Source organism: Clarias gariepinus, chromosome 7 (genome assembly GCF_024256425.1).
Source record: "Clarias gariepinus isolate MV-2021 ecotype Netherlands chromosome 7, CGAR_prim_01v2, whole genome shotgun sequence".
In the NCBI taxonomy this organism is placed as follows: domain Eukaryota; kingdom Metazoa; phylum Chordata; class Actinopteri; order Siluriformes; family Clariidae; genus Clarias; species Clarias gariepinus.
Genome location: NC_071106.1, coordinates 30,900,188 through 30,928,029, shown reverse-complemented (window position 1 = coordinate 30,928,029; position 27,842 = coordinate 30,900,188). Strand labels below are relative to the sequence as shown.

The 27,842-nt window shown below is 36.9% G+C and overlaps 1 protein-coding gene across 1 annotated transcript; it reads right to left on the bottom strand.

The window, feature by feature from the left end:
- Positions 1 to 2,286: 2,286 nt before the first annotated feature.
- On the bottom strand, positions 2,287 to 3,435 carry LOC128527657 (putative nuclease HARBI1). Its single transcript, XM_053500118.1, has one exon. The coding sequence runs from the start codon at positions 3,433 to 3,435 to the stop codon at positions 2,287 to 2,289; it is 1,149 nt and encodes a 382-aa protein (XP_053356093.1).
- Between the last annotated feature and the right edge of the window lie 24,407 nt (positions 3,436 to 27,842).

Below are 27,842 nucleotides of genomic sequence, written 5' to 3'. Positions count from 1 at the left end.
GTTTTTAAACCAGTTGTCCCAACTAAAGTCAAGGCCGGACGGTCGCCCCATATGGTGTTTTGGCACTTCGGATAGCAGAAAAATGATGAAAAACTTAAAAATTTGGAGAAGTTAGAGTGGTTTAGTAGGTAAAGAAGGTATAACAAGAAGATGAGAATTTTTTATGTATTTTTTTGTTTTTTCTGCAAAATAAAATTAACCCGGACAGAAAAAGGGGGCGTCACGTCATTGACCCATGTACAGATCTGGCCTTTAAAAACGCACGTTTTCGGAAAAGGGATCCCACGACTTGCTGCGGCTGTGTGCGGCAAGCTGTGAAAATGCCCTTCAATACCTGTAGGGGGCAGTCGTGTTTCAGTCTAAAGTATTGTGTGTCTACTGAAGCCGAAAAATGTTATGTCTCTTAGGGCCCGTCCACACGAAGCCTGTGCGTTCCCTATCCGATAATTTTTTTCCGTGAACACGGCGTCGTCTCAAGAAATATCTGCGTACACACGAAACCACTGAAAACGATGTAGTATCTATGCCAGACCAGTATGGGGCGCTGTAATACTGCCATAGAGATACACTATACGCGGAGAAGAAGACTTTGAGCATGCGCATAACCTTGCGCGCTGTATACAAACCAAAAAGAAGAAGAAGACGAAGATGGCGAATGCAACAACTTCAAGAAAACGGGGACTGGGAGTCGTGTCACTCCAAATATAGTGATATAATGGACGCGTTTCAGGCACAGTATCCAAGGGAGCTAACCAATAAGGATTTCCCTCACAATGCTACCATGGCCTCAAAAGCCCAAGTAACTGCAAAGTTAAAAAATATACGCAGCAAATACAGGAATGCGGTGGACACAGGTCGTCAAAGTGGTCAAGGACGGGTAGTACTTATATTTTATGAGCTTCGCAAGGAGATCTAGGGTGGTTCGCCTGCTACAAGCTCCATTGATGCCGGCATCGAGACGGGTGAGCTGGAAGACTCGTCGACATCGACATTGGAGCTGTCTTCCGATTCTCCAAACTCCTCTGAATCCTTCGACCATCTTACATCTGCGGTTGTAAAGCAGCGCCGGGATTTTCTCCAGGTAAAATTGGCTCCGGGTTTATGATTTCAAGCTTAGCGAGTACGAATGTGTGAGGCACTATGTAAAGCGCTTTGTTGGCCATGGGTCTGTTGAAAGCGCTGTATAGATGCAGTTCATTTACATATGATACAGTATTGTATGTAGTATATGATGACACAATCAACTTTGAGGTGAACTAATTGTAGTTCTATTAATGCATTTGTTTATATGTAGGTAAAATCAATTGTGTGCAACCACTTACCATAACATTTAGTAAATTCAATTAATTAGTTTTTATTTCAGTATAGTTAGGATGGATGCATGTTCTTTGTGTAGGTGTGTTGGTTTAGTCCATTACTATATATTACTACACATAGCTTTCTAAACTTATTTTGCATAGTAATAATGCACATTTTCTCTGCTTTATTTATGGCAAAGTTGAACAGCCATAGAGGACACAGGCTGAAGAGGAAGGTCCCCACCGATATGGCAGAGGAGGACCTTAAAATAAAGAGGAGGATGTTGGAGTTGATGGAGGACTCTTCTAGACGCAACTCCGAAAACATTGCTAACATTACCAGCACCATTCAGGAGGGTTTTTCCTTGATGAAGGAACTATTCCGACGTCAATTTACACCCACCCACAGCAGCATTGGTCAATTCCAAGGGCACCCACCATCATTCATGAACACAACACCACACCTTACTACACCAGCCTTCCTGCACACACCTCGGCCTGATAGACCAGCAAACCAACCTCGACAGTACCGCCCTGAATGCTACATACCTACACCACATGTCACACCACAGCAGCAAACATCATTTTTATACAGACGTGCACTGCTGCAAGATGACACAGAGTGACTACCCTGTTGCACTATATAATTCTTGAATGTATATTGTTTTCACTGCATGTCAGTTCTGTGCACGGTTGCACTTTATACAGTTTGACCTGTTTTGTGAGTTTATACTACCTGTAGTTGTATATAGTTATTGTGTTTTGTGCACTGTTGCACTTTATACCTGTGTTTTTTTTAAACGGTTTTGTGACCTAAATATTTATTTTCCAATAAAAAAAGTTCTGGAATTTTTGCAGTCATTTATTTTCACTAGACATATTCAACACAACACTTTCAAAATAATCATTAGTCCATTTTTCAAATGTAAATAGTGTAATTACTTTAAAAAAATTGATCAAAATAGGAAAAAAAAATTATGGCCAGCATTTAAGGGTCAAGGTACTTCGTGAGTACTCTCCTCACTCTCTTTCCCTCTCCTTCATTACAGTCTGTGAGGTAGTTGTTGCATTGTGTAGGAGGCTGTAAGTCTTTATCACCTTGCATTGTTCCCAACACAGTGTGTTCAGCCACAGTCTCCTTACAGTTTTCACAAAAATTGTGGAGAACAAAGCAAGCATAAATGACAAAGGGCAGGTCCTGCAAGTTGATGTCCATAGGCCTTTTTAGTGCAGCAAATCTGGCTTTGAGACGACCAAAAGCATACTCAATGACCATCCGTGCCCTACACAAACTTAACCCAAAGTACTGTTCTTGAGGTGTGGAGCCACCGTTTGCATATTCCTTCATCAAGTAAGGCAGCAGAGGGTAGGCTGGGTCACCAAGAATATAAATTGGTATGTCCTCTTCGTTGTCCACAAGCTTTTTCTTCAGAGGAGGGATCTGGCCAGTCTTAAAGTACAGGTTGAGCTTTGAATTAGCAAAAACCTGTGCATCGTGTACACTCCCAGGCCACTTTATCACAACATTCATAAATCTGTACTTATAATCACAGACCGCCTGTACATTCAGAGAATGTTTGCCTTTCCTGTTGAAGTAGTCCATCGAGTTGGTAGACGGCTGCTTGATTTCTATGTGTGTGCCGTCGACCGCTCCCAAACACTGTGGCATACCATGAGCACGATGGAAACGCAAAACCAGATCCTCGGCCTCGGACTCCGTAAAAGGCAACGTGATGTACTTTGGACCCAGGTGGACAGCGATCGCTTTACACGTTTGCCTGACAACAACAGACACAGCCTGTCGCGACACGCCGAAGGCGTTAGCAGTCTTCCTTAGCCGTCCCTCGTCGCTCAAATAATACAGAGTTAACGCAACCCTTTTGAGTGTAGTAATTGGTGCCTTCATATTTGTTGTTTGTCCTTCAATATACGGACTGAGTTCCTCGCTCAGGGCGATGAGAGATGATTTGGACATGCGAAAATTCTCCCTCCATTCATCATCCACAACAACGCCATTGACAAAGTTGTCCCACCAACTGCTAGTTCTACCTGGTCTTTTCCAAAATTTTCTCCTGGTTGCTCTCCTGGTTGTCTTCCGCGGTGAATCTAAGAGCATGCGGCATATGGTGTTGTCCATTATCGCTTGTTGCTCATAACAGTTGCATAGAAGCAATAGATTTTGCTGTAATAAAGCTAGCAGGTTTTGTAGCAACACGAACACAATCATGTAGTCCGCCATTATTGTTGTTGCTGTTACGTGTGACGCAGCCGACACGTGATGTGATGACATCATCGTTTCCCAAAATATACGGATTGGCCGTACACACGAACACGCAAGGGTGTCGTTTTCAGATTTATCCACTTTGGGACCCGGTTTCAAAAAATAGCGGTTTCAGTATTTATTCTTCATTTTCATTCAGAATTATTATTATTAATATTATTAGTAGTTCTCCGAATTTATTATTATTATTGTAACGCACCCGCGCGCGCGTGTGTGCAAAAGGATTACAAAGATGTGTGACTTTATTGTTTTTATGCGCTTTAAATGTACACGGGCCCTGGTGGCTCAGTGGTAGGTGATTCGCCTTCCATGCGGAAGACCCGGGTTCGATTCCCTGCCAGTGCTGTGCTAAAATGTCACGATATACCCATTACTTTATCAAGTTATGCTTTAGTACTAAATGCATGTTTGCAATTGAGAATTTTTTTTTTTCTTAAGCTATGAAACACATTAGCACTCACCTCACAGTTGCTATAATTTAATGATAATCATAAGCAAAAAGTGTAAAACAAAGTATTCACATTTATTACATTTTCACCCAGAGCGGGATTCGAACCAGGGTCTGGACGAGTTTATACTATTATTTAAGCAACGCCACACCACGTGGAAAGCGGCAAAAATGCTTCAATTTCATTGGCTGTCACTGAGTGTCAGCTATTCACGACTGGCCCCCCGCGGAACACAGAATCCCCGGGCTTCGACTGCGCTTTCTCCATTCGTTATTACAGGGGCGGACTGGGACCAAAAAGTGTCCCTGGACTTCCTGGCCCAAAGCAGCCCACACCATAATACATTGGCTCATTAATGTGGAGATACATTTTTAACACCAGTTATTAGTATAAAAATATAACACAATACAGAAATCAATGCTATTTAAACATGTTATTTGAAGTATCACTGAACATATATTGGGTCAAAGAAACGAAAAAAAGAACATCAAGACAAACAACATATAAATCTATAAAGACAATATTTTAAAAGGAATGGCAATAAAACTGAACAGGTAAGCTGAAAAAAAAATCAGTAGCAGCAGTAGCTCACACTAGTAAACTAGTTACTTATTTTAATTATTATGGTAGTCAATATCAATACGAAATAATGCTGAGAAACATTATTTCAATTAATATTGACCACCATAATAATAACTAGCACAAGTTAATGCTGCTACTAATTTTATTCTGTTTGATTGCCATTCTTTTTACTTGGCTCTGGTAGATCAGGGGAGACGTGTTGGTCATCATCAGCATGTATTATGATGTGGGATGTGGTGTGCTGCTGGGTCCAGCCTCACTGTCCCTGACCTGTTATAGGCAGAATCTGTTCATTTAAAGCATTTCACAGCATTTACCTCTAAAGCTTTTTCTTATTCTCGCGTAACCTTTTCTTCTTCCTCCTTTTCATTCATGGAAATTATTATTAATTTGCTCAGAAAATTCGCTGCATCGAGAAAGGATCAATATCTAAAAATGTAAAGATGCCCACGTGTGTGGACAAAGAATACAAAAGTGTATAATCTTTAATAAAGTTAGCCTAATACAATATTGTTTCCAATGCAGAAGCAAACATGATTTTCATTGAATACAACGCGACAGCGCGCGCCGAGGTGAAGCGCACCCACAGTTACTGTAATCCCCCATCTCACCTTTACGACAGGTGTGAAGTCATCAAACCGGTTTCGCTGCTGGGGGAATTCACAGAATTGGGGGTTTTAAAACAAATTAACAAGACCGAGCAGACTTCAGACAGGGGGTTTGGTTGGTTAGAAGTGGCGCTGACGGGGGGGGCGGGAGGGAGTCTCGCCCGGGGAGCAATTCAGTGTAGAACCGCCACTGCCTATTTTCCACCACATCACGTACTTCCCTGATCTCGGACTAAACTCCGCGCTTTGCTTTTATAATGTGGAGCAAGCCCGAGATCATATTAACGTAGCATTCATCATTCAAAGTTATTCATATCAGTGTATAGTTAGCGTGATTTGAAAAGTGCTATAACTCCACCTGCTACAGTTTCAGCCCAGTGGAACAATCTGACTACATGTGAAGTGCCATGAAAAAGTATTTGCCCCTTCCTATTTTTTTTTTCTTTGCATATTTGTCACACTTGTATAGGTGGAATTTTACCTAAACACTTTAGGTGAGAACGTATAGGGTAATATGTATAGGAGAGAAAAGCTGATTCACACTTAAAGGAAAGTGAATAATTTGCATTTGAATGTTGTCTGGCATTGTAAGCAGACGCAGTGACACTAAAAGAACAATAGGATTAATAGGAATAGGAGGCACTAAAAAGGAGGATTTTAATTTGAACTATAAAAAAAATAACCTTCGTCTATTGTTAGGCGTGCCAGCTGGCACTTTTTAGTTAGAAGTTTTCAATACAAATCTTATAATGCCCACATGACATGCTGGTGAGCTATCCATGCCAAATCTCGGGCTTGCACCCTGCGCTATAAAATACGAGTACGACGGCCATCCGCGGACAGCAGCTCCTGCCTCCATCCGCTTTATTAATAATTAATATTTAATAATTCTGCATTTTACTTCAATACCATTCAGGTCATGAGACCTATTCCCTCAAAATCTATTCTATAAGAGGTGTCCACCTGTCCTGCAGAGGGCACAACTTTTTTTTGTCAATATTATCACTTTTCATATTGAGTAATAATTAATATTTAATAATTCTGCATTTTACTTCAATATCTTTCAAGTCATGTGACCTTCTAACTCAAAATCCATTTTAAAATGTGTGTCCACCTGTCCTGCAGAGGGCAAATCCTTTTTTTGTCAATATTATTACTTTAAATTTTTATTAATAATTAATATTTAATAATTATGCATTTTACTTCAATACCTTCCAGGTCATGTGACCTATTGACTCAAAATCTATTCGTGACTACTTGTCCTACATAGGGCACAAACTTTTTTTGTCAATATTATCACTTTTCATATTGAGTAATAATTAATATTTAATAATTCTGCATTTTACTTCAATATATTCCAAGTCATGTGACCTATTAACTCAAAATCCATTCTAAAATGTGTGTCCACCTGTCCTGCAGAGGGCACATCCATTTTTTGTCAATATTATCACTTTAAATTTTTATTAATAATTAATATTTATTAATTCTGCATTTTACTTCAATACCGTTCAGGTCATAAGACCTATTTCCTCAAAATCTATTCTATAAGAGGTGTCCACCTGTCCTGCAGAGGGCACAACCTTTTTTTTGTCAATATTATCACTTTTCATATTAAGTAATAATTAATATTTAATAATTCTGCATTTTACTTCAATATATTCCAAGTCATGTGACCTATTAACTCAAAATCCATTCTAAAATGTGTGTCCACCTGTCCTGCAGAGGGCACAACCTTTTTTTTGTCAATATTATCACTTTTCATATTGAGTAATAATTAATATTTAATAATTCTGCATTTTACTTGAATATCTTCCAAGTCATGTGACCTTCTAACTCAAAATCCATTTTAAAATGTGTGTCCACCTGTCCTGCAGAGGGCAAATCCTTTTTTTGTCAATATTATTACTTTAAATTTTTATTAATAATTAATATTTAATAATTATGCATTTTACTTCAATACCTTCCAGGTCATGTGACCTATTGACTCAAAATCTATTCGTGACTACTTGTCCTACATAGGGCACAAACTTTTTTTGTCAATATTATCACTTTTCATATTGAGTAATAATTAATATTTAATAATTCTGCATTTTACTTCAATATATTCCAAGTCATGTGACCTATTAACTCAAAATCCATTCTAAAATGTGTGTCCACCTGTCCTGCAGAGGGCACATCCATTTTTTGTCAATATTATCACTTAAAATTTTTATTAATAATTAATATTTAATAATTCTGCATTTTACTTCAATATCTTTCAGGTCATGTGACCTATTGACTCAAAATCTATTCTACAATGTGTGTCCACCTGTCCTGCAGAGGGCACAACCTTTTTTTTTTTTGCAATATTATCACTTTTCATTTTTATTAATAATTAATATTTAATAATTCTGCATTTTAATTCAATACCTTCCAGGTCTTTTTTCAGTAGCAGTAGCAGTGATTAACCTTTTCATAGTGATGTGCCCACTCTTTAGGCTATAGCAAATGACATGTAGTCATGCAGTACCTGCACAACTTCTTCAGTAGCAACCAGGGCTGGTTCATCTGTACGGTATAATGGAACTTGCAGGCATACAAAACTGAAGTACTGATCAGATGGTCGGTAGATCAAGCCACACCTCCACCAAGTTGCCATTGTTAAGCCCTTGAGCTAGGCCCTTAACCCTATCTGCTCCAGGGGTGCCATATCATAGCTGACCCTGCTCTCTGGTATGTGAAGAATTTTTTTATGTGCGCAGTAATGTACAGTATGTGACAAATAAAGGCTTAACTTAAGTTAGGGTGTCTCAATGTGATACCCATGTACAGATTATTAGGGCCAAGCACTATGACATCAGCCCTATTACAGTACATTACAGTGTGTAAAGGGCCCTCTTGTTCTTCTAAAGATTGTTATTAGGAACCAAGCATATGAACATCAGCCCTACAGTTTGTCGTCTTAGTGTGTGAAGGGCCCCTTTTTTTTCTTATAAGAATTTTTTTTTTATTAGGGCCGAAGCACTATATGTCGTCTGTATGTCGTCATAGTGTGTGAATGGCCATTATGTTCTTCTACTAATTTTCTTTTTATTAAGGCCCAAGCACTATAAACATCAACCCTGTTATGCTACAGTTTGTGAGGGCCCTCTTGTTTTTCTAAGAATTTGTTTATTAATAGGGCCTAAGCACTATGAACATCAGCCCTATTACGTTACAGTGTATGAAGGGTACTCTTGTTCTTCTAAGGGTTATTGTAATTAGGGCCCAAGAACCATGATATCAGCCCTTTGTCATCATAGTGTGTGAAGGAGCCTTATGTTCTTCTGTTGTCGTTGTTGGTCTTTTGGCTGCTCCCGGCAAGGGGTCGCCACAGCGGAATACCCTGTCCGCACTACAACTTGGCACAGGTTTTACTAGGACACTCATTTTAAAATGGATTTTGAGTTAATAGGTCACATGACTTGGAAGATATTGAAGTAAAATGCAGAATTATTAAATATTAATTATTACTCAATATGAAAAGTGATAATATTGACAAAAAAAAGGTTGTGCCCTGTGCAGGACAGGTGGACACCTCTTATAGAATAGATTTTGAGGGAATAGGTCTTATGACCTGAACGGTATTGAAGTAAAATGCAGAATTATTAAATATTAATTATTAATAAAAATTTAAAGTGATAATATTGACAAAAAATGGATGTGCCCTCTGCAGGACAGGTGGACACACATTTTAGAATGGATTTTGAGTTAATAGGTCACATGACTTGGAATATATTGAAGTAAAATGCAGAATTATTAAATATTAATTATTACTCAATATGAAAAGTGATAATATTGACAAAAAAAGTTTGTGCCCTATGTAGGACAAGTAGTCACGAATAGATTTTGAGTCAATAGGTCACATGACCTGGAAGGTATTGAAGTAAAATGCAGAATTATTAAATATTAATTATTAATAAGTATGAAAAGTGATAATATTGCAAAAAAAAGGTTGTGCCCTCTGCAGGACAGGTGGACACACATTTTAGAATAGATTTTGAGTCAATAGGTCACATGACCTGGAAGGTATTGAAATAAAATGCAGAATTATTAAATATTAATTATTAATAAAAATGAAAAGTGATAATATTGACAGAAAAAAGGTTGTGCCCTTTGCAGGACAGGTGGACACACATTTTGGAATAAATTTTGAGTCAATAGGTCACATGACCTGGAAGGTATTGAAGTAAAATGCAGAATTATTAAATATTATTTATTAACAAATATGCAAAGTGATAATATTGACAGAAAAAAGGTTGTGCCCTCTGCAGGACAGGTGGACACACATTTTAGAATGGATTTTGAGGCAATATGTCACATGACCGGAAAGGTATTGAAGTAAAATGCAGAATTAGTACATATTAATTGTTAATCAAAATGAAAAGTCATAATATTGACAAAAAAAGGTTGTGCCCTTTGCAGGACAAGTGGACACACATTTTAGATTAGATTTTGAAGCAATAATTAGTTTATTTGTTTTAAATATCAATGTTTATAATATTAATATTATCCGTATTTCAGTCAGACAGTAATTTGCAGACGGTCCCTAACTCGCGCAGTAGGCGACGTTCTTTTACTGGACTCCCCGCTACAAATCAGCGAATCGCCGCTACAAATCTGGTCGCCGGAGCTCGAATATCCAACGTCCAACGTCAAACCAACTTCACCGCGGTTTGGAAAACTTCATGCATGCGGCTGAGCGCTGATTAAAACTATGTAGTAAATTAAAGAGGAGAATCACGATGCCGAATCGAAGTCCTGAGCCCAAACCTCATTTAAATTAAATTAACAAATATTATAAGTAAAAAACAATAGCCCACATTTAGAAACCGTTTATAAATTCTTTTCGACATGAGTTGGCCCGGTGATGTGCGCAGAGCACCGGGAGATTTCCTAAAGCTCCGAAATCACTGGGGCATTTTTTCTAAATAGATGCTATCTTTAATAATTGATGGAGGTTTTGAGCTGTATACACACGCATTTTTGAGGGGTTTAATCGAATCAATATCGAATTAATAAGTCCGAGCAGACCTACATGAAAGGTAAGAAGTGAGTAACTGCGCACGCTGTCGCGGTGTATATACTGTACAACACACGTTTATCATCCTTTTGATAAAAACGCTGCCTTTTGTAAAGTAAAAGGCGAAAAACGAACAGCTTTATTTCAGTCATGATTTCATAATCACATCACATTCCAGCTATTATTTCCAGCCGTGGTTAAATAATGGATGAAATAATTATTAAATGCTGGACACAAACAGCAAATATGATGATTATTTTAAAAAGCCCGAAGAAGTTCATGTTCATAAAATAATATTTACCTAATAATATAATATTTTAGTTGATTCATGTTTTCTGATGATGTCGACACATTTTTACGTTTTAAATAAGATATGTTGGCATATTCACGAATCAGATCATTCGCATAGTTAAGACTTTCATATAGCCTACTATCAGGAAATTAAATTAATTTCAATACCATTTAAACCGTGACATTGCCATGTCTTTTACTGTTTTGTCCCTGTTAAAACATTACAAAAATATATAAGAAACTTATTAAGAATTTTAAAGCATGAATTTGGGCATCTTATTTCATCATTATGAAAATAATATGAAGCACATATACACACATTTATCATGAAAGATCTGTTGTAAAGCAAAATCAAATTCATGTTTGCTTTAGCATTGGAAACAATATTGTTTTAGGCTAAGTAATTATACACAGTTCTTCGTTGTACAGTACTTGGTCCGGCTTTTAGATAAAGTCCTTCCATGCGCCATCTGGCGGATATTCAGTGAAGCACAACACATTTATTTAAATTCCCGAATGTTGCTTACGGCAAGTCGTGGCACGCCGCGCGCTAAATTGCAACATCTCGCGGGAAAAAAACGCGCAGTCTTAATGGCCACATCTGTACAGCTAGAAATTCTGTTTTCCTACAAACACTGTGGCCATGGCCACCAACTCGCACTGTGTCAAATTTATTTGCATATGTATCAACTTTAGTCCTAAAATCTGGCATTTGTGCCATACTTGTTGGGGAAAGTATGTCTTTAATATGGCTGGTCACCTAAGCCAATCTGTTAACACTGTCAGCATCATACATCTAGAGTAATTACCATACATTTAACAAAGACATTTAGCACGTTATTTAGGATATTCTTAATATTTTTTTTTTGTGTGTGTGCATGTGCATGTGTGTGTGTGTGTGTGTGTGTGTCTGTGTGCGTGTTATTACTTATTTTATATGTTTATTATGTCAATCACAAGAAAAATTGAATTAAGTTTAATTTTAAACAATGTAGCTTAACCAATAAGTAATTAAACCAATTAGTAACTAAATGGCATATCAGGTCCCCATAATGCTTCCATTTGCTTGGCCTGACAGTCGATTATTTATTCAATAGGAACTACATTAATACATTATGTGATTCATTAACACACGACTGAGCTCCTCCATCACCTGCATAAGCACTGCCATTTAAAAAAGCAATAACAGCACTATTAGAAATGACAAAGTTCAACTGGTGAGTTTAGAGGTCATGTCTGAATCACTGATGAGGAAGCAGCTGGCCTGGAACACACTGTAGCACAACTTATGTTCATTTCACAAAATAAAAAAGGCAAACACCAAAAAAGACATTGACCAACTAAGTGGACTCGGCCAATTACCATGGAATACATATTTTAAAGTGTTAACACATCAAAATTAAACCCATAAACTGCTGTGTTAAGCTTATTTTGTGGTATTTTGGTTTAAACATCTATTCATCCTTTGTCTGAACTGCTTGTCTTGGGTATCCCAGGGAACAAGGCAGAATACATCCTAGATGGAGGACCAACCCATCTTAGGGAAAATAGCAACCACAATATGGGCAATTTGGAAACGCCACGCAACGTACTTTTCATGTCTTTTGACTGTGGGAGAAACTCAACAAGTATGGGGAGAACATGTCAACTCCATCACACAGATGAGGTAAGACAAGGGTAAGATTGAAACCCCCAAGACATTATGTCTGGTATAGATACTGTAGGTTACCATTTTGACTTGTGGATTTGTGGGTATGTTTTTTTTTTTATTATTATTATTTTGGTAGAGACCAAATGACAGAAACAGGATTTCATATATCTTAAAAATGGCATTATATATTTAATTAGAAAACCAAAAAGGAAAATTGTTCTCTTTTGGTTACCGAGGCTAGGATTACAGTAGGTTCAACTGTAGCATGCTAATAATTAGCTGCAATTTACTGTTTTTTATCTGCTATTGCTGGCACCTGTCATACTGTACAATGAAAAGGCATTGTTAATAATTTTTTAGATAGTCTTTATACTGTTCATGTTTTTCTTTAATATTATGTATGTAGCTTTATTAATTATAACCTGTATTTACTTAGTAAATAGAAATAAAATGTGTGCGTGTTCATACTTTGCATTTTCCCACTGTGCATTTTTGTAGGTAGAGGTGGAGTTATATCAAAAGAGCCACAGTGAAACTCTTTTGAAGTGAATTAGCAGAAGGAAGGGAAAGCCATCTTACAGATCAAAGGATTAAAATAATTACTGAGTGTCAGAGGAAAAATTGAGTGAGCATTGTGAGTGCACAAGCAAAAAACTGTGACTTTTTACAATGGCTGGTGGAACTTGCCTAAATTGAAAAAATTAAATAGAAAGTAAAAAGATGTTATTAGGTTGGTGTTTTTAAAAGAGAAAAAAGGTAATAATCACAAAGAATCAGGCTAATAACATACTTGTTTGTCATTGTAATAAGAGTGTATTACACTCTCCTGGTAAGTACATTCATTGATCCTTTTATGAGATAAACCTAACAGACTCTGTACCTGTACAAAGTCTACCATGTTAAATCTATCAGGCAGCAAAACTATTACTGTGAGAAACATTTACAGAAGTCTTTTGGTTAGGGGCGATTCTAGGATTTTGTATGTTTGGGCGTTGGGGTGGGGGGGGGGGGGGGGGAGGGGGTGTTCTCAAAAACCAGTCAGGGGGGGGCTCAAGGCAAATCAGATTCAGTTAGCAATGGCAATTTTTTTTTTATTACGATTGACTGTATATGCACCATCAACAGTGAGACGTGTCATGGTGAAGTCGTGGTGTTCTCTCCTCCGTTTTGAAAATCGTTGAACTGTGATTCCCTTTCACAAACCAAGCAGTGACTGACTGACTCTCAGCCAATGGTTCACCTCCACCTCCATAAGCAAAACAATGATGTTTGGCACTGTCAGGTTGACGGTACATTTGCAAAATGACGTTGGCGGGGCACCGGAGGGAACCAATCAAATTTCAGGGGGGCTGGTGCCACATTCTAAAAATATTAAAAATATCCTGAATAACGTGCTAAATGTCTTTGTTAAATGTATGGTAATTACTCTAGATGTATGATGCTAACAGTGTTAACACCACAAGGTTGGTGGAAAAGGTGGCCAAACTTTGTTGAGTTTACAGTAGGGCTTTGGTAACTCAGATAACCACACCTTACAACAAGTGGTAGTGTGTGTAGTTAATAATTAGAGAACTTTCGTAGTTTAATTGAGAACAGAAGGATTCAGGAATTCTCTCTCACTACATTACAAATGGGTGTAGTCCTTTGTCGCCTTCAAATGTCTGCCAAATAATCACTGGTCAGCATTACTGACTACAAAAGTTAGTTTCAAAGATTCTCAAGGTCTTTTCCTCTGCCATATGTATAACAAAAGTGATTGTTTTTCTTCCTATTTTTTGTCTAACCTTATTTTGCCTAAATATGTCTAAACAACAAGCAACACCAGCATTGACTACATCATGTCTAAATAGCAATACGAGCATTAGATTCCTTAGTCTGATGTTGCCACGGTAAGCTGAGATAAGACTATTATTATTGGTTCTTACCAAAGTCTATGTTTGTCTGCAGTGTTTACGATTTTTAAATGCTGCTCATTTCTAAATTTTTCTAGCTGTATGTCTAGGGTTAATGTGTGTCATTGACCATAGTGTAAATACTTGTTCATCTTCACTTGTCGTTAGAATAAGTTTTTAAATAATATTAAAGTTTTTTTTTTTTTCAAATTAAGTTCTCTTCCAATGAGTGAAGGTAAAACTGGGTAATATTCAGTTGGGCACACACAATTTTGCCAAGTAAAGAAAGCAACACAACTACAATTCACAAGTCAAAGTTCTCTCTTTGATGCACATTGTCAAAATGTTTATAAAGGGTAATTGTTCCATCATAACTAGTGTTACCAGTCTGTGATTGGACACCTGAACCGAGGCATTATGTTGCACACAATAGCAGGAGAACATCTACATATATTACAGGGTATAAACCAACACAGAACAGTACTCCATATACTGTATGTTATAGACCCAATATGAAATACAAGAAAATCATTGAAACTCCCAGGAAACCACTTAGACTGACGTGTACCATCAAATGTGCTGATATGACTTAAAAGTGAATGTTAGAGACAGAACAGACTATGCTCTTAATTTATGTCTTAACACTTGTCTTAGAGTTCGTGTCCGATTGAGATTTCTCTCTACTTCTTGGTTAAAACCTTAATTATACACCAATCAGCCATAACATAAAAAGTGACAGGATCATGGTCACCCAAGGCTTATTTATGCCTGCAGGGAACAAAGGCCAGTCTGTTTATTCCAATCCCATTTCATTTCTGCACAAATTGTAAAAAAAAAAAAAAAAAAAGTCAATGCTGGTCGCAGAAGAAAGGTATCAGAACACACAGTTTACGCCGTGTGTGTGCAATAAGTGCCTGTACTAAGTAACCCGCCGTCACAATTGTATACAAGTTTAAGCACATTATTATACAAGTTGAGAGAGCAGCCTGTGTAAAACCTGCCCGATTTGTGTTTTTGTGCAGGACAATATTCCCAAAGTTTTATCACTGATTACCACTATTCTCAACAACCACATACTGTATTTATCATCATCGCTCCTAAACACCAACCGTTAGAAAGAATCATTGACCGATTACCGTTGTTTCCAAGGACCGAACACTGATTGCAACAGTTTTCATAGACCAATGACCACAACTGTTCCAAGCAGAACAAAACAGAAAAAATAACTGATCACAATTGTTCAAAGAAGACATTGTCTTGTCAAAATTGCTCCCAACAACCAATCGCTGGACTCCATTTACCCCAATCACTTTCCCAACTATTCCCAATAAATCACTAATCAGCAATCACTTATTTACATTCAAAATTACTTAGTTTATTGTGTAATTTATAATAAAATAAAGCAAAAGTAATAAAAGTGAGTTATAACACCTGTAACTGTTTCCTTTGTGTTTATTTCCCAAATATTCACCAACTATTCTATTCTATTCTATTCTATTCTATTCTATTCTATTCATGTCTTCATTCAATATTTTGATATGTAAATATCATGACAATTAAAGAATTCGAAAATCCGTTGATGGCATAATTCTAACAGCTTTTAGAGCAAACATTAGCTACTTCCCCCTGAAAAAAGTTGGCAACACTGTTCACAGGAATACGTTACTTTTTACAGCCACTCTCAGCACTGGCACTGATGTGGTGGTGGCATATTAGTAGCTTATTTTTAGGGCACATTTTTCTCCCATTGTCGTTCAAAAGTGGAACAACTCTAAGGTGCTGATGGCTATATTTACACTTCCAAAATAGCAACGTAGCGAGAGCAGAGTGTTACAGTGCTGCATCACACTCCAGTCGCTGAATTTCTGAGGAAATCAGCGATGCAGCTGTAGTTATTACAGTATATGTTACAGTACTGTATATGGCTCCTGAAGAGTATGATTAAATTTACTCTTCATATTTGCTTTGTTGTCAATATATTATGGCCTTTGATCATAATGATGCTACATTCATCTGTAACTGAATGTCCAGAAAATCATTATGGATAAATGTTTTTGCTCTATGAGCATGAGGGACAGGCTTCCTCTCTCCTATCATAGGTATGGTAGCCAACTGCAGGCATCTACCCAGGTATTTATACTCTAGCTTTTTATTTCAACTTGCATGAAGAGGGTACTAATAAAACTATCTGAATTAAAGAAGGCCAAAGAAGAAGAAGAGGAACATCATAATATCACATGAGAAGAATATTACATGGAAGGGGGTGCTGTATTGATGGATATACAGTAGCACATATGTGATGCGGTTCTAGGCAGTCTGTGCTGTATCCAGCAGGACAGTAGTTATGTGCTATATCAGGCATTACAGCGTAAAGTTGAGTGTAATATTGCACAAACATTGCTTTTAAACAGCAGTTTCACAAATTACACATTTATGTAATGGCACACATACACACACAAAAAGTAGGGCCAATTTAAAATTTAGCCTTGTGCTAGGAGATAGGTAGCCTTGTAGCTGTAAATAGAACACAAATGTTTCAGATATGATTATATTTAAATGACATAAAAGCAGTTATTAAGGAACCAAAGTGTTGTTTACGATTACATTATGTAATAATTAAGTTTTCTCATTTTCTTAAAGTGACTGGTTTTAAATGTGGTTTTCAGCAGGCAGTTGCTCAGTACTGTGGACCGTACAAATTTACTTTTATCCACACTGGCAATGGACAGTTAGTGTAATTGGAATACTGTACGGTAAGTGTGACAACGTTAGAATGCAACTGTTTTTTAAAGAGGACTTATGCATGGACAATGACTTATACAGTATGCATGAAGATAAGCATTCTCACAATAACACTACTAGCCATATATACGTTCGCAAGATAAGCACAAAGCTAACTGGGCTGCTAATTTTGCCAACTTTATCTCTTAAGAAGGTGACAGACCAGAAGATTTACAGCTCCATATCCGTCATCTTTTATCTTTTCATTGCTTAAGTGGCTAACATTGAGAATGCCATTGCAAATGAACACTTATGTCCACACACAATAGTTTGCTTGCTTCTGAAACCCATTATAATGTTCCCCATCCATTTACAAACTAGTTGACACTTTCCAAGCTACTATTATGTTGAAATTGGCTAAAGAGGTTATACACAAATTATGTGGCACATTCTGACTATTCCTCAAAATTAGTAGGCTGAAGATGTGTTCTGCTTCAGCATGCAATACAAGCTGCAGTGTTCAACATGATAATCAGGTGAACAAGCAGCAAAATAACTAACACTGACAGCTTCAGGATCTGAGTCATGAACAGTCAGACATGGACAGTCCTGAGCTTCCATCTTGAACTGAATCCGGCATTAAACTTGTCCACGTTGATAAAAAAAAAATCTAGTGTTCAGCACACACATACAAGACTCTGGGAATCACTGATAGAATGTTTCAGGAATAATTAAACAATATCCACTTTGTCTTCACTGTGCCTTCCTGAGGATGGGGCCAAAAAGACAGTAATGTACAGTACAACAAACAACAGCACGGTGACTGTGTTCTGCTCTAACATGATGTATTACATATAGTCAGAAATCAAAAATGATGCACAGGAGTTTGTAAGGGTCTCCCGAGTAGAGGACTGGAAGAAGGCTTACGCAAATTGGTTTTGATATTTATTTGTTTGGTTATGATGTCATAAAGGGAGGATAAGCTGAAAAGAATGTTTAAGCACTTGTTTATACGCAAATTTAATAGAGACAAAGGGGAGGAGAGAGTTTCTCATATTTTGTATGCATACACACATATTGAAGTCCAAAAATCTTGACTGGCCTGCACAGAGCCCTAATCTCAACCCCATCGAGCACCTTTGGGATGAACTGCAACAGAGATTACAAGCCAGGTATTCCCATCTAACATCAGCACCTGACCTCATAAATGTTTTATGGGCATGAATTTCTACAGAAACTTCCATTCCAAAACCTTGTAAACAGCCTTCCAAGAAGAATGGAAGCAGTTATAGCTGCAAAGAAAAGATGAACTCCACATTTTAGTATATGTATTTGGATACAATGTTATTGCAGGTTTGGCCAAGTAATTTTGTCCGTATAATGTATACAGTATTAACCATATTGCCTACTTCCACCTTTAAAATAACTTCGAAAAAAAAAAAAAAAAAAAGAAAAATCCAGATGAGATAGGACAAGTGAGAATAAAACTGAGACTTTTTAAAAACAATTTTAGGACTCAGTAGGGATGGCAAACACATACAGAACAGAGAAATGAAATGAAAACCACACTCTCTTTTAATCACAGAAGCACTGATACACTAAATACACACTGTGAAATAGATGTTCTTTTGTGATACACCAATTTGCATTGAAATTAGTTCCTCCCAAGACAGCAAGGAGGGAAACTGATCAGGGTAGGTGAATTATGCACAATAACGATTCATTTGGGTTTGTGCTGTTTGTGACATGAGATGTTAACTATGAAGCCTGTTAAAAATAATTATACAATGTTTGTTTATTTGTGACCATGAAAGAGAGCCATATACAAGTGGCTCTAAGGTGATTATTACTGTATACATGCATGAACAGTAACGTTTGTGCTCATTTTGAGGAAGAAATGTAAATCTATGTTAAACCTAACTTTATTGCTGTCTTATATCGCATTTTAGTGAGACACCATAACCTAAAGCAGTGGTATAATACCAGACTGCATGTGCATTCATTTAGTGCCCCGAGTAATGAACATTTCTCCCTCATATCTCTCCACAACAGCTTTGTTAAGGGCTGATGTTTTATTTGCACTACTACAAAACTAGGTTCACAGTCAAATTAAAGAATTACAGAATACTGTACTAGCCATAATACTCAAAACATGCATAGGGGATCTTTTTAAAAATGTGGACACACCTTCATCCCTAATTAATTTGCTTTTATTTAAAGACTTATTAACACACAAATAGGAGTGTGGATAGGAGTGGGATTGTTAACGCTAGTGCAACCCACTACACTACATTTAAACTTATATATATGTATATATATATATATATATATATATATATATATATATACAGTGAAACCTTAGATTACGAGTAACACAGTTTGTGAATGTCCCACAAGACGAGCAAAGATTTTTAATACATTTTGTTTTGAAAACACGAGCAAGTCTTGGTTTACGAGTACCGAGTATCATGTATTATGCATGCGCTTCTTGTTTTAAGGCCGAGCATCACGTGATCACAACTGAGCCAACAGTTTTTCTCTCTCTTGTGCTGCGGAATTGTGGGTAATCGTCTCCCCTGCTGGGTCTTAGTGCGCGTCTCTTACTGGTATAATCAACATCCGTGCAAGCGTGTACTGTTTACTATAACACTGTGACCACGTGTGTGTGTGTGTGTGTGTGTGTGTGTGTGTGTGTGTGTGTGTGTGTGTGTGTGTAAAACCTACTTTATTTTGTGTTTGTAAGCACGTGTGTACAGCGCACGTGTACTGTTTCTTATAACACACGTGTGTGCGCGTGTGTAAAGCAAAAGAAAGTCTCATTAGAGTTAAAGATCCATTTTCTTCCTCTTTGATTCACCTTGTCGTTATGTGTGTGAATTATGTGTGTGCGCAACCATATCTTGACACCATAACTTGACAGGGGGTGTGAAGCACCCCCTCTCTGCTTCACACACACACACACACACACACACACACTCTGCTCTGCACAGAAACACGGCTCTGTGACGATTCTTTTCAAAGGTGAAGTGCAGGTTTATTTGTTTGTTTGTTTTACTTTACAGCAGTTTTTCCATTAGTATGCGCTCACACGAGTGTCATTAGCGATGTTCCTTGCTAATTTTTTCCAACAAAACATTCTTTCCCTTAATGTCTGTGTATGTGTGCGTGTTTGTGTAAAGTTTACTGTGTAAGATGAGAAGAGGGAGACGGGAGGGGAAAGTAAGAGTCTCCTCTTTAGCTTCCCACACACACACACACACACACAGTGCCGGCGCGCATAAACGGAAACACTTATCTGTCGGGATGTATTCTTTTTACTTTTTTTTAAAGGTATAGTGCAGATTAATTTGTTTTATATTTTGTATTCATTATTTTTATGTATTTATTTTTTGGGGGTTGTGGAACGAATAATTTGAATTTCCATTATTTCTTATGGGAAAATTAAATTTGGATTTAAAAATTTTGGCATACGAGCCCGCTTCCTAAACAAATTTTGCTCGTAATCCAAGGTTCCACTGTATACAGTATATATTATATATATATATATACCTTAAAGCAAGACATGTCTTTGGTAATGTGCAAAAATCTCGAGCCATTCCTTATTTTTTCATTTTGCTTGTGTTTTTAATGTAGTCTTGAATAGTTCTCCAGGCTTCCTGAAGGACTTTTTTGCCTTTCATTTTCACCAATTTTTTTTGCTCCATTTTTTTTTTGTCCAGTACCCTGTACCTGACCAGCAGGAAGGGCAACCAGTGTACAACCTGTGCCAAACTTATCTGTGCATTTGATGGTCCACTTTGGTGACCCGTTGCCAGAAACAGGACTAACAACAACCCAACCCTGTACCTGATCAGATTTAGAGGAACGTTTTTTGTTTGTTAAGCTAAACAGTGATCTATGAATCAGTCAAGTATTAAAGAAACATCTCAGTTCAGGCATAAACCAGTGATTACTATAGAACTGCTAATTATTGTACTGGTGATGTTGAATGCTGAGTCGTTGGAACAGATGAGAGGGAAAATGAGATTGCTGCTGAGATTGTTTCATAATCAGCCATTTTTATCTTTGCAGCCTGTCACAGTAAAACATTTCTTTAGATATCTTAATTTCATTTAATTTAATTTCATTTAATTTAATTTAGTTTAAATTAATGAGGGGTGGCTCAAGAGGTTTGCACAGTACACACAGACTAGTGTTGTTTTGATAAATAAAATATACATTTAATGTACATACATTTCCCAGGATAGTCATATACAGAGTGCTGTTAAATGTAAGATTAGTATTATTTCATATAAAATCATTTCAGACAATCAAAGTGCTTTAGCTGTCTGCCTTTTATAGCAATTAGTAAAGAATAATAAATATTATACAATTATTTGCAACATAAATACACACACACACACACACACACACACACACACACACAGAGAGAGAGAGAGAGAGAGAGAGAGAGAGAGAGCTTAGAGAGTATTGGTATGGTTAAGTGCTCTCAGAAATCCTGAGGCATTTCTTGAAATATTCATAAATTTCTGTTTCATAAAAAACAGTGACTGAAAACTGCAGTACAACCCCATGCATTTTTCCACTTCTACATTCTCTCCAAAATGACCATGTTTCTGTCAGATGTTTGAAACTCTCTCCAGAAAAAGTGCACTTAACCATTAGATCAGAAAGATGCTCTTTCGCTGAAAAGCTGACATATGACTAGTGTTTGGAAGTAAGTATGAAACCATGGTACATATAAGCGCATGTTTCATTACAGTCTTTCCTGCCCCTTTGTCTTGCTCTTTATATGTCTTTTACTCTATGTTCTCCATGTTGCTCTGAATCTTTCACAGTAAAATCCCAAATGTTGATTCAATCCTTCTAGAGGTCATTTAATTCTGATTTATACCTAGACAAACACTGTAGCGTGTTAATCCAATACTCTGGGTGTTATTTTAACGCTGGAAGATCTTGCTGTGCTCTTGCTTTATTGCCTTCTCTTTTTCATTACTATCTTTTTTTGCTTATCTTTTTTGTCCATCTCTGTATAATATCTACCTGGCCTTCTTTTTTCTGTAATCTCTCTGGCTTACATTTCCTCTCCATCTCTCTAATGTAATGTGACTGCATTAATTACTATAAGGACAACACATTAGGAATGCTAATAAAATATAATAACAAAATAATAACTGGGGTTATTACAATTACAGCTATAGCAACACATTTTCTTTTTGTATTCCTTTTTTTCTGGCATTCTATGTTTGATCTCTGTTTCTCTGTGCTTCTGTTTATTATTTCATGCTCCTCTCCTTTTATTTGTCTCCTCCTCTTTTTCTTATTCTCCTTTTGCGTATTGCAATTCTCCATTTGCTCATCTCTTTGATCTTCCGTCTCTGTCAACATATTTTCTCTCCTTCTTTCTTATGCTCATTTTTACTCAGTACAGTCATATTTATACAGTATGATTATATGGTGAGCAATGGTAATGATAAACATGAAAACAAAACAACAATAATAATGGCATTAAGTAATTAAATACATAGTGCTAAAGATAATAATTATAAGCACAATAAGAGTGTAGTAGTAAAACTAACTTTTGTAATAACAATTACAGCAAAAATAACAACAGAAATAATAATGATAAGATGAGATAGCTGATAAGAGGAGAAGATAAAAGATGGCTGATAGATATGTCATGTTCCAATGCAATCTCATTTTTTAAGTGAATGAAAAATAAAGAAATAAAAAATTAATTAATTAATAAAAAAAGAAATTATATATATATATATATATAGCAATCAGTGTGAGCAGATGGATACTTTGTTGTCTCTGTCTCTTTCAGATATCAAGAAACTGAGCCCTGGGCTTTCTGGAGAAATAGTGGAATGGCAAACAGAAGGTGAGAGCCTTTAGGGGGTCAGGGCAAAAAACATTACAAGAAATGGAATGGGTGCAACAGATGTGCAAGGAACACCAAAAATTGTGGGCATTATCACTCCTGTTGATTTACTTTGCTGTTTATTTTCACACAAGAAGGATGCATCATGTCTGGCTTATGCCTCCTGCGAGGGAAAATTTGATGGAAACTGATGCTAATCATTAGTGGTTGTTGTATGGATACATGTAAAAATGTGTTTTACTTGTGCTTCTTGCAGTGTTGTCTAAGGATGTAAGTTTGTACTGTATGTTCTTGCTGTACTTAGTGGGCTTCTTCCGAGTGCTCTTGTTTTCGCCCACAGTCTAAATATTTGCAGTGCTGGCTAATTGGTGTTTCCAAATTTTTTGTATTATGTGATAGGGTGTGTAAGTGCGTGTGCTTGTGTGCAAATTTAGCATGTTCTACGCTTTGTGCTCCTAAGGTTCCTGGGATAGGAATGCATGTAATCAACCACAGATGACATGCAGTATGCATGGATGAAATAATCAACAAAAAAGTTCTATATTATTATTTTGATTGGACAAATTGCAGATTCAAGCAATAGTTGGTTAAACAAAACATCTGACATTTCAGTTGCTCAATATTGTAATTTCTGGTTTATGGACCTTTTATTTACAGTACAAGCAATGTCACACTTTTCTTTGACACCAACAGCCAAATCACAGCCGAAACACGGTATAACTATCTTGCACATGCAATGCCTCTTAATTAAAAAAAAATAAATAAATAAACAGTTAGCTAGACTGTTCTACATAACACTTAAGAACATCAAGAAAATAAATGCAACAATCAGTGTAACATGTGTCCTCTTGTGGTTTATTGCTTTATTGAGATTGAGCATACTGTCCTATACTGTATATTATTATTTCTTTAACAAGTAGACCTAGTCTTAAAAGTGTGTTTGTCAATGTACTAGCTGAAACTTCCCTAAGGTAATGCATTTTTTTTCCTACCAAAAACTCATTTTATATTACTCCTCCTTCAAAAATATTAGTGTCAGTGTCTACAGTACTGTATGTACATGAGCAGGTCTTGAGCTACGGCACATCAGAGAATCACAGATCTGTGCAAGCTTTTAGCCCTCTAAATGACAATGAGACTTATTAAGGTACGTCATAATTATAGAGCTTGCCTTTGCTAGTGTAGACTGTATTCCTGACCCTGCCTGCCTCTCACTTAGTTTCTTTTATCCTATATATTGTCTGCTTAAATCTGTTTAATAAATGGATATTGAAAAAATGTAAAATGTCCTCCTGTCCAACTCCACCCCCCTCTTTCTTTGTACTATGAGAAATAATGGGTCGAAGCACCACTGAAAAGAACACCCACACCAGCCCACATGTCTCGAATGTTTCTAAAGTAGCCTGGGAGTTATAGAGTCAGAGAAATGACCTCTTGAAGGATCCGCATGCTCAATAATTCATTTGTTGCATGAAATATGAATTGGGCATCATCTCCTGTGGAAAGTATGCATGGTTTCACACATAAAAGATAAAAGTTTCTATGTGACTTATTTATTAAAAAAGAGTAGTTCTGCCTCCATGGCTGAATACTCAGAAAAGGTGTTGGTGGGGTTGATGCAGAGGCAAGGGCATTACAGGAAGAGTTGTGACCCAAAGATTAAATGTGTAATTGAATATTAGAGGTGATTGGCATGTTAATATACCCTAAATGGCCAAAGGTCAGCTTCATATCAGTTTGCTGAACATTCAGATTTAGTCCACCCTTTGCATAATAACCACTACTCCAGCAGTTTGGGAAAAGCCCACATACCGGTGAGATAATCAGACATCCAAAGACTTTTGGCCATTCAGTGTATATAAAGTAGAAATGTTTACCATGCCAAGGGTTATCACACTTGCATTGCATTACTATATACACTTGCCAGCCACTTTATTTGGAAGACCTGTTCAACTGCTTGTAATAGCCGATATCTGATCTGATAATCACATTGAAGTAAATTATCACATTCAGCCATGTGGAAATAGTCAAGACAACCTTCAAACTGAGCATCAGAATAGGGGAGAAAGGTAACAATGAACATGGCATGGTTGTTTGTCCCTGATGTGTTGGGTGGAGTAGTTTTGAAACTTCTAATTTACTGGGATTTTCAGGCACAACAGTCTTTTATGGTTTATAGAGAATTGTCTAAAAAAGAGAAAACACCCAGTGAGAGGCAGTTCTTTTGGCAAAAATGCCTAGATGATGCCAGAGGTCAGTTGGCCAGACTGGTTTGAACTGCTAGAAAGGCAACAGTAACTTAAATAATATCTTGTTACAACCAATGTATGCCAAAGAATACACAACACGTTAACTTTGAAGCAGATGGGCTTCAGAAACTAAAGAGCACACCGGGTGTCACTCCTGTTAGCTAAAAACAGGAAACTGAGGCTACAATCCAAAAGGGGTCATCAAAATTGGATAGTAGACTATTGGAAAAATGTTGCCTGGAGTTCTGATTCCTGAATCTGTTCCAATTTCTGCTGCGATTTTTAGATGATTAAACAACATGAAAGCATGGAATCATAAAATTTTCTTGGCCCACTTTGGGGTTCTTACAGTAGCACCCAATGAGCATCATTTAAATACTCGAGTATTGTTGCTGACCATGTCTGTCTCTTTTTGACCACAGTATAACGCGTCAATATAACTCATCATGTCACAAAGCTAAAACCATCTCAACCTGGTTTCTTGAACATAACATACTCAAATTTCTTCAACAGTCTTCAGATCTCAACCCAATAGAGCACTATTGGGATGTGGAGGAACAGAATGCTCCCAGCATGGATGTGCAGCCAACAAATCTTCAGCAACTGCATTATATCATACCAGTATACACTGTAAAAAAAAATCCAGCAGGGTAAATGTTGAATAAATTAATATTGTTTTGTTGGCCCAACTTCTTACAGTGGTATTTGTTGAGAAAAAAATTGGAGACACAGACAGAATAAACTAAAAAAAATCAAAGTAAGCCAGCAATTTACCTTCACTGAGATGCAGTCATGTGATTTAAAAGACCCCGCCCCACTGGACTGATGCTGTCAATCTGCACTAAAGAGGTGGAGATGGCCATTTTGTCAATGGGTATTTTATAATTTTTAAAAAATAAAATATGTTTTAGTTAGCTTACATGTATTTAAGACATTTAAAGTAATTTATGTGAGGTTGGTGTGTTTCCGCTTATCATTATAGTAGTGGCGTTTCAGTACTCGGTAATTTAATAGATATAAAAATGTCCGTGTTAGTTTGGCTACAGAGTCGCTAATTCTCATTTACGAGTGCCTCGGTTAGCCTATTTGTATAAAAACCAAATTGAGTAAATTTAAAACATCACTCCAAACATGTAATTACTTCTGAGAATGAGAAAGTAAAACCCTTGAAAATATCAAACCCTTTTGAATATAAAACAAAGCTTAGATTTAATACATCATTAGAATTTCCCAATGTCTCAAGAAACTGTGTCCATCCAGTCCTGGTGGAATTAAATGTTTAGAGCACAGACCTGACCAAACATTAATTTTAAAACTGCTGTATAGTCACCCAGACCCTCAAGAACTACTATAACAGAATATTACACAAGGCGGAGTACACCCTGGACAGGGTGCCCCAATCCATCGCAGGGCACAAACACATACACTTACTCACACACACACTACAGGCAATTTGGGAACACCAATTAGCCTAATCTGCATGTTTTTGGACTGTGGGAGGAAACCGAAGTACCCGGAGGAAACCCACCAAGCACAGGAAGAGCATGCAATGAAACAACATATCTGTGTATCTGTGCTATTTCTATTGACCTATTTTTACATTTTTTGCTAAGTCATGTTTGGGTAGTTCTTTAAATTAAACAAAAATTTACAAATCAATTCAAATTAATTAAAATGCTCCAAGGTTTAAATCCTATGTGCTATTGCTTTGCCAAACAAATTAAAGTAGCTATTAGAGTATATAAGTATGTGATGATGATGTAGTCATGCAGTTTACAAGACACTGCTATGGCCAAAATTCACATTGTTTATTTCAAAGTAGCTTCAGTCCAGCACTTAAGAAATAATCTTGTCTTTGCCTATTAAAGACGTTTTGGATAAGGGGAACATAATGTACATTTAAATTTTGGCAGAATTGCTTCTTAGTGGCATTTATGCCTGTCTGGCAGTCCTTCCAGTCACTGGCACGATATTTCCAATATTAATCTTTTCCTTTATGTATCATCACTGTGGTACAAAGGATTAATGTCCTTGAACAGAAGCTCTACAGGAAACATTCTGATACTTCAAGTTTTTTTTCTTTTCAAAAGTAAGTAAGAAAAGAAAGCCACATTTCATTTTAAATGTGTTTCTTTTTTTTTCCCAAATTTGTTTTACAGTCATCATTGTTTTTTCTTTATGAATATTTATTTTACTGAGGAAGCTGCCATGGTTCATTTAATTAGTAACCTGATTTTAGGTTTAAAACCAGATTTGAATGTGTTATTGAGGTTTTATTGGTTTGTGATTAAATAAAATCGCACATTTCATACTCTGTCAATATTATTGTGAAGAATCAAATAGTAAATATTGATGTGAGACTCCCATGCACAGGATGAAAGAACAGTAAATGTAACTGCAGAAGTTAGTAATCTGTGTATTATGTCTTACTGTATTTTTTTCCTACTCCTGAATGAATACGTATTTTTTTTACTGAAGGAACAATACAGAGGGACAAAGATGTCTCTGGCTTTGGATCAGCGTGTGTGTGTATGTGTGTGTGTGTGTGTGTGTGTAGGTGTGTGTGTGGGTTGGGTGTGTTCGTGTGTGTGCGTGCGTGTGTCTGTGTGTGTGTGTTTGTGTGTGTGTGTGTGCAAAAAAAGTCAAAGTGATTCAAAATGATGAAACATATCACATCAGATATCACAAATCGGGTTCTATTTTATCACAATAAAAGGAACATTCACTGTCTGATCCGAAGGACATAAGGCTTTCATTGTGGACTGCAGTCATTGTTTTGTGTGTGTGTGCGTGTGTGCGTGTGTGTGTGTGTGTGTCCTGCTAATGAGCCACTGAATGAGTGCACTGAGGTTGTGCTCCCTTGTTTCAGTGCCAGGCATGCCATTAAGATGATAA

Excerpts from the sequence above, each read along its gene's own strand:
- LOC128527657 (XM_053500118.1), bottom strand. The coding sequence starts at position 3,435 with ATGGACAACACCATATGCCGCATGCTCTTAGATTCACCGCGGAAGACA.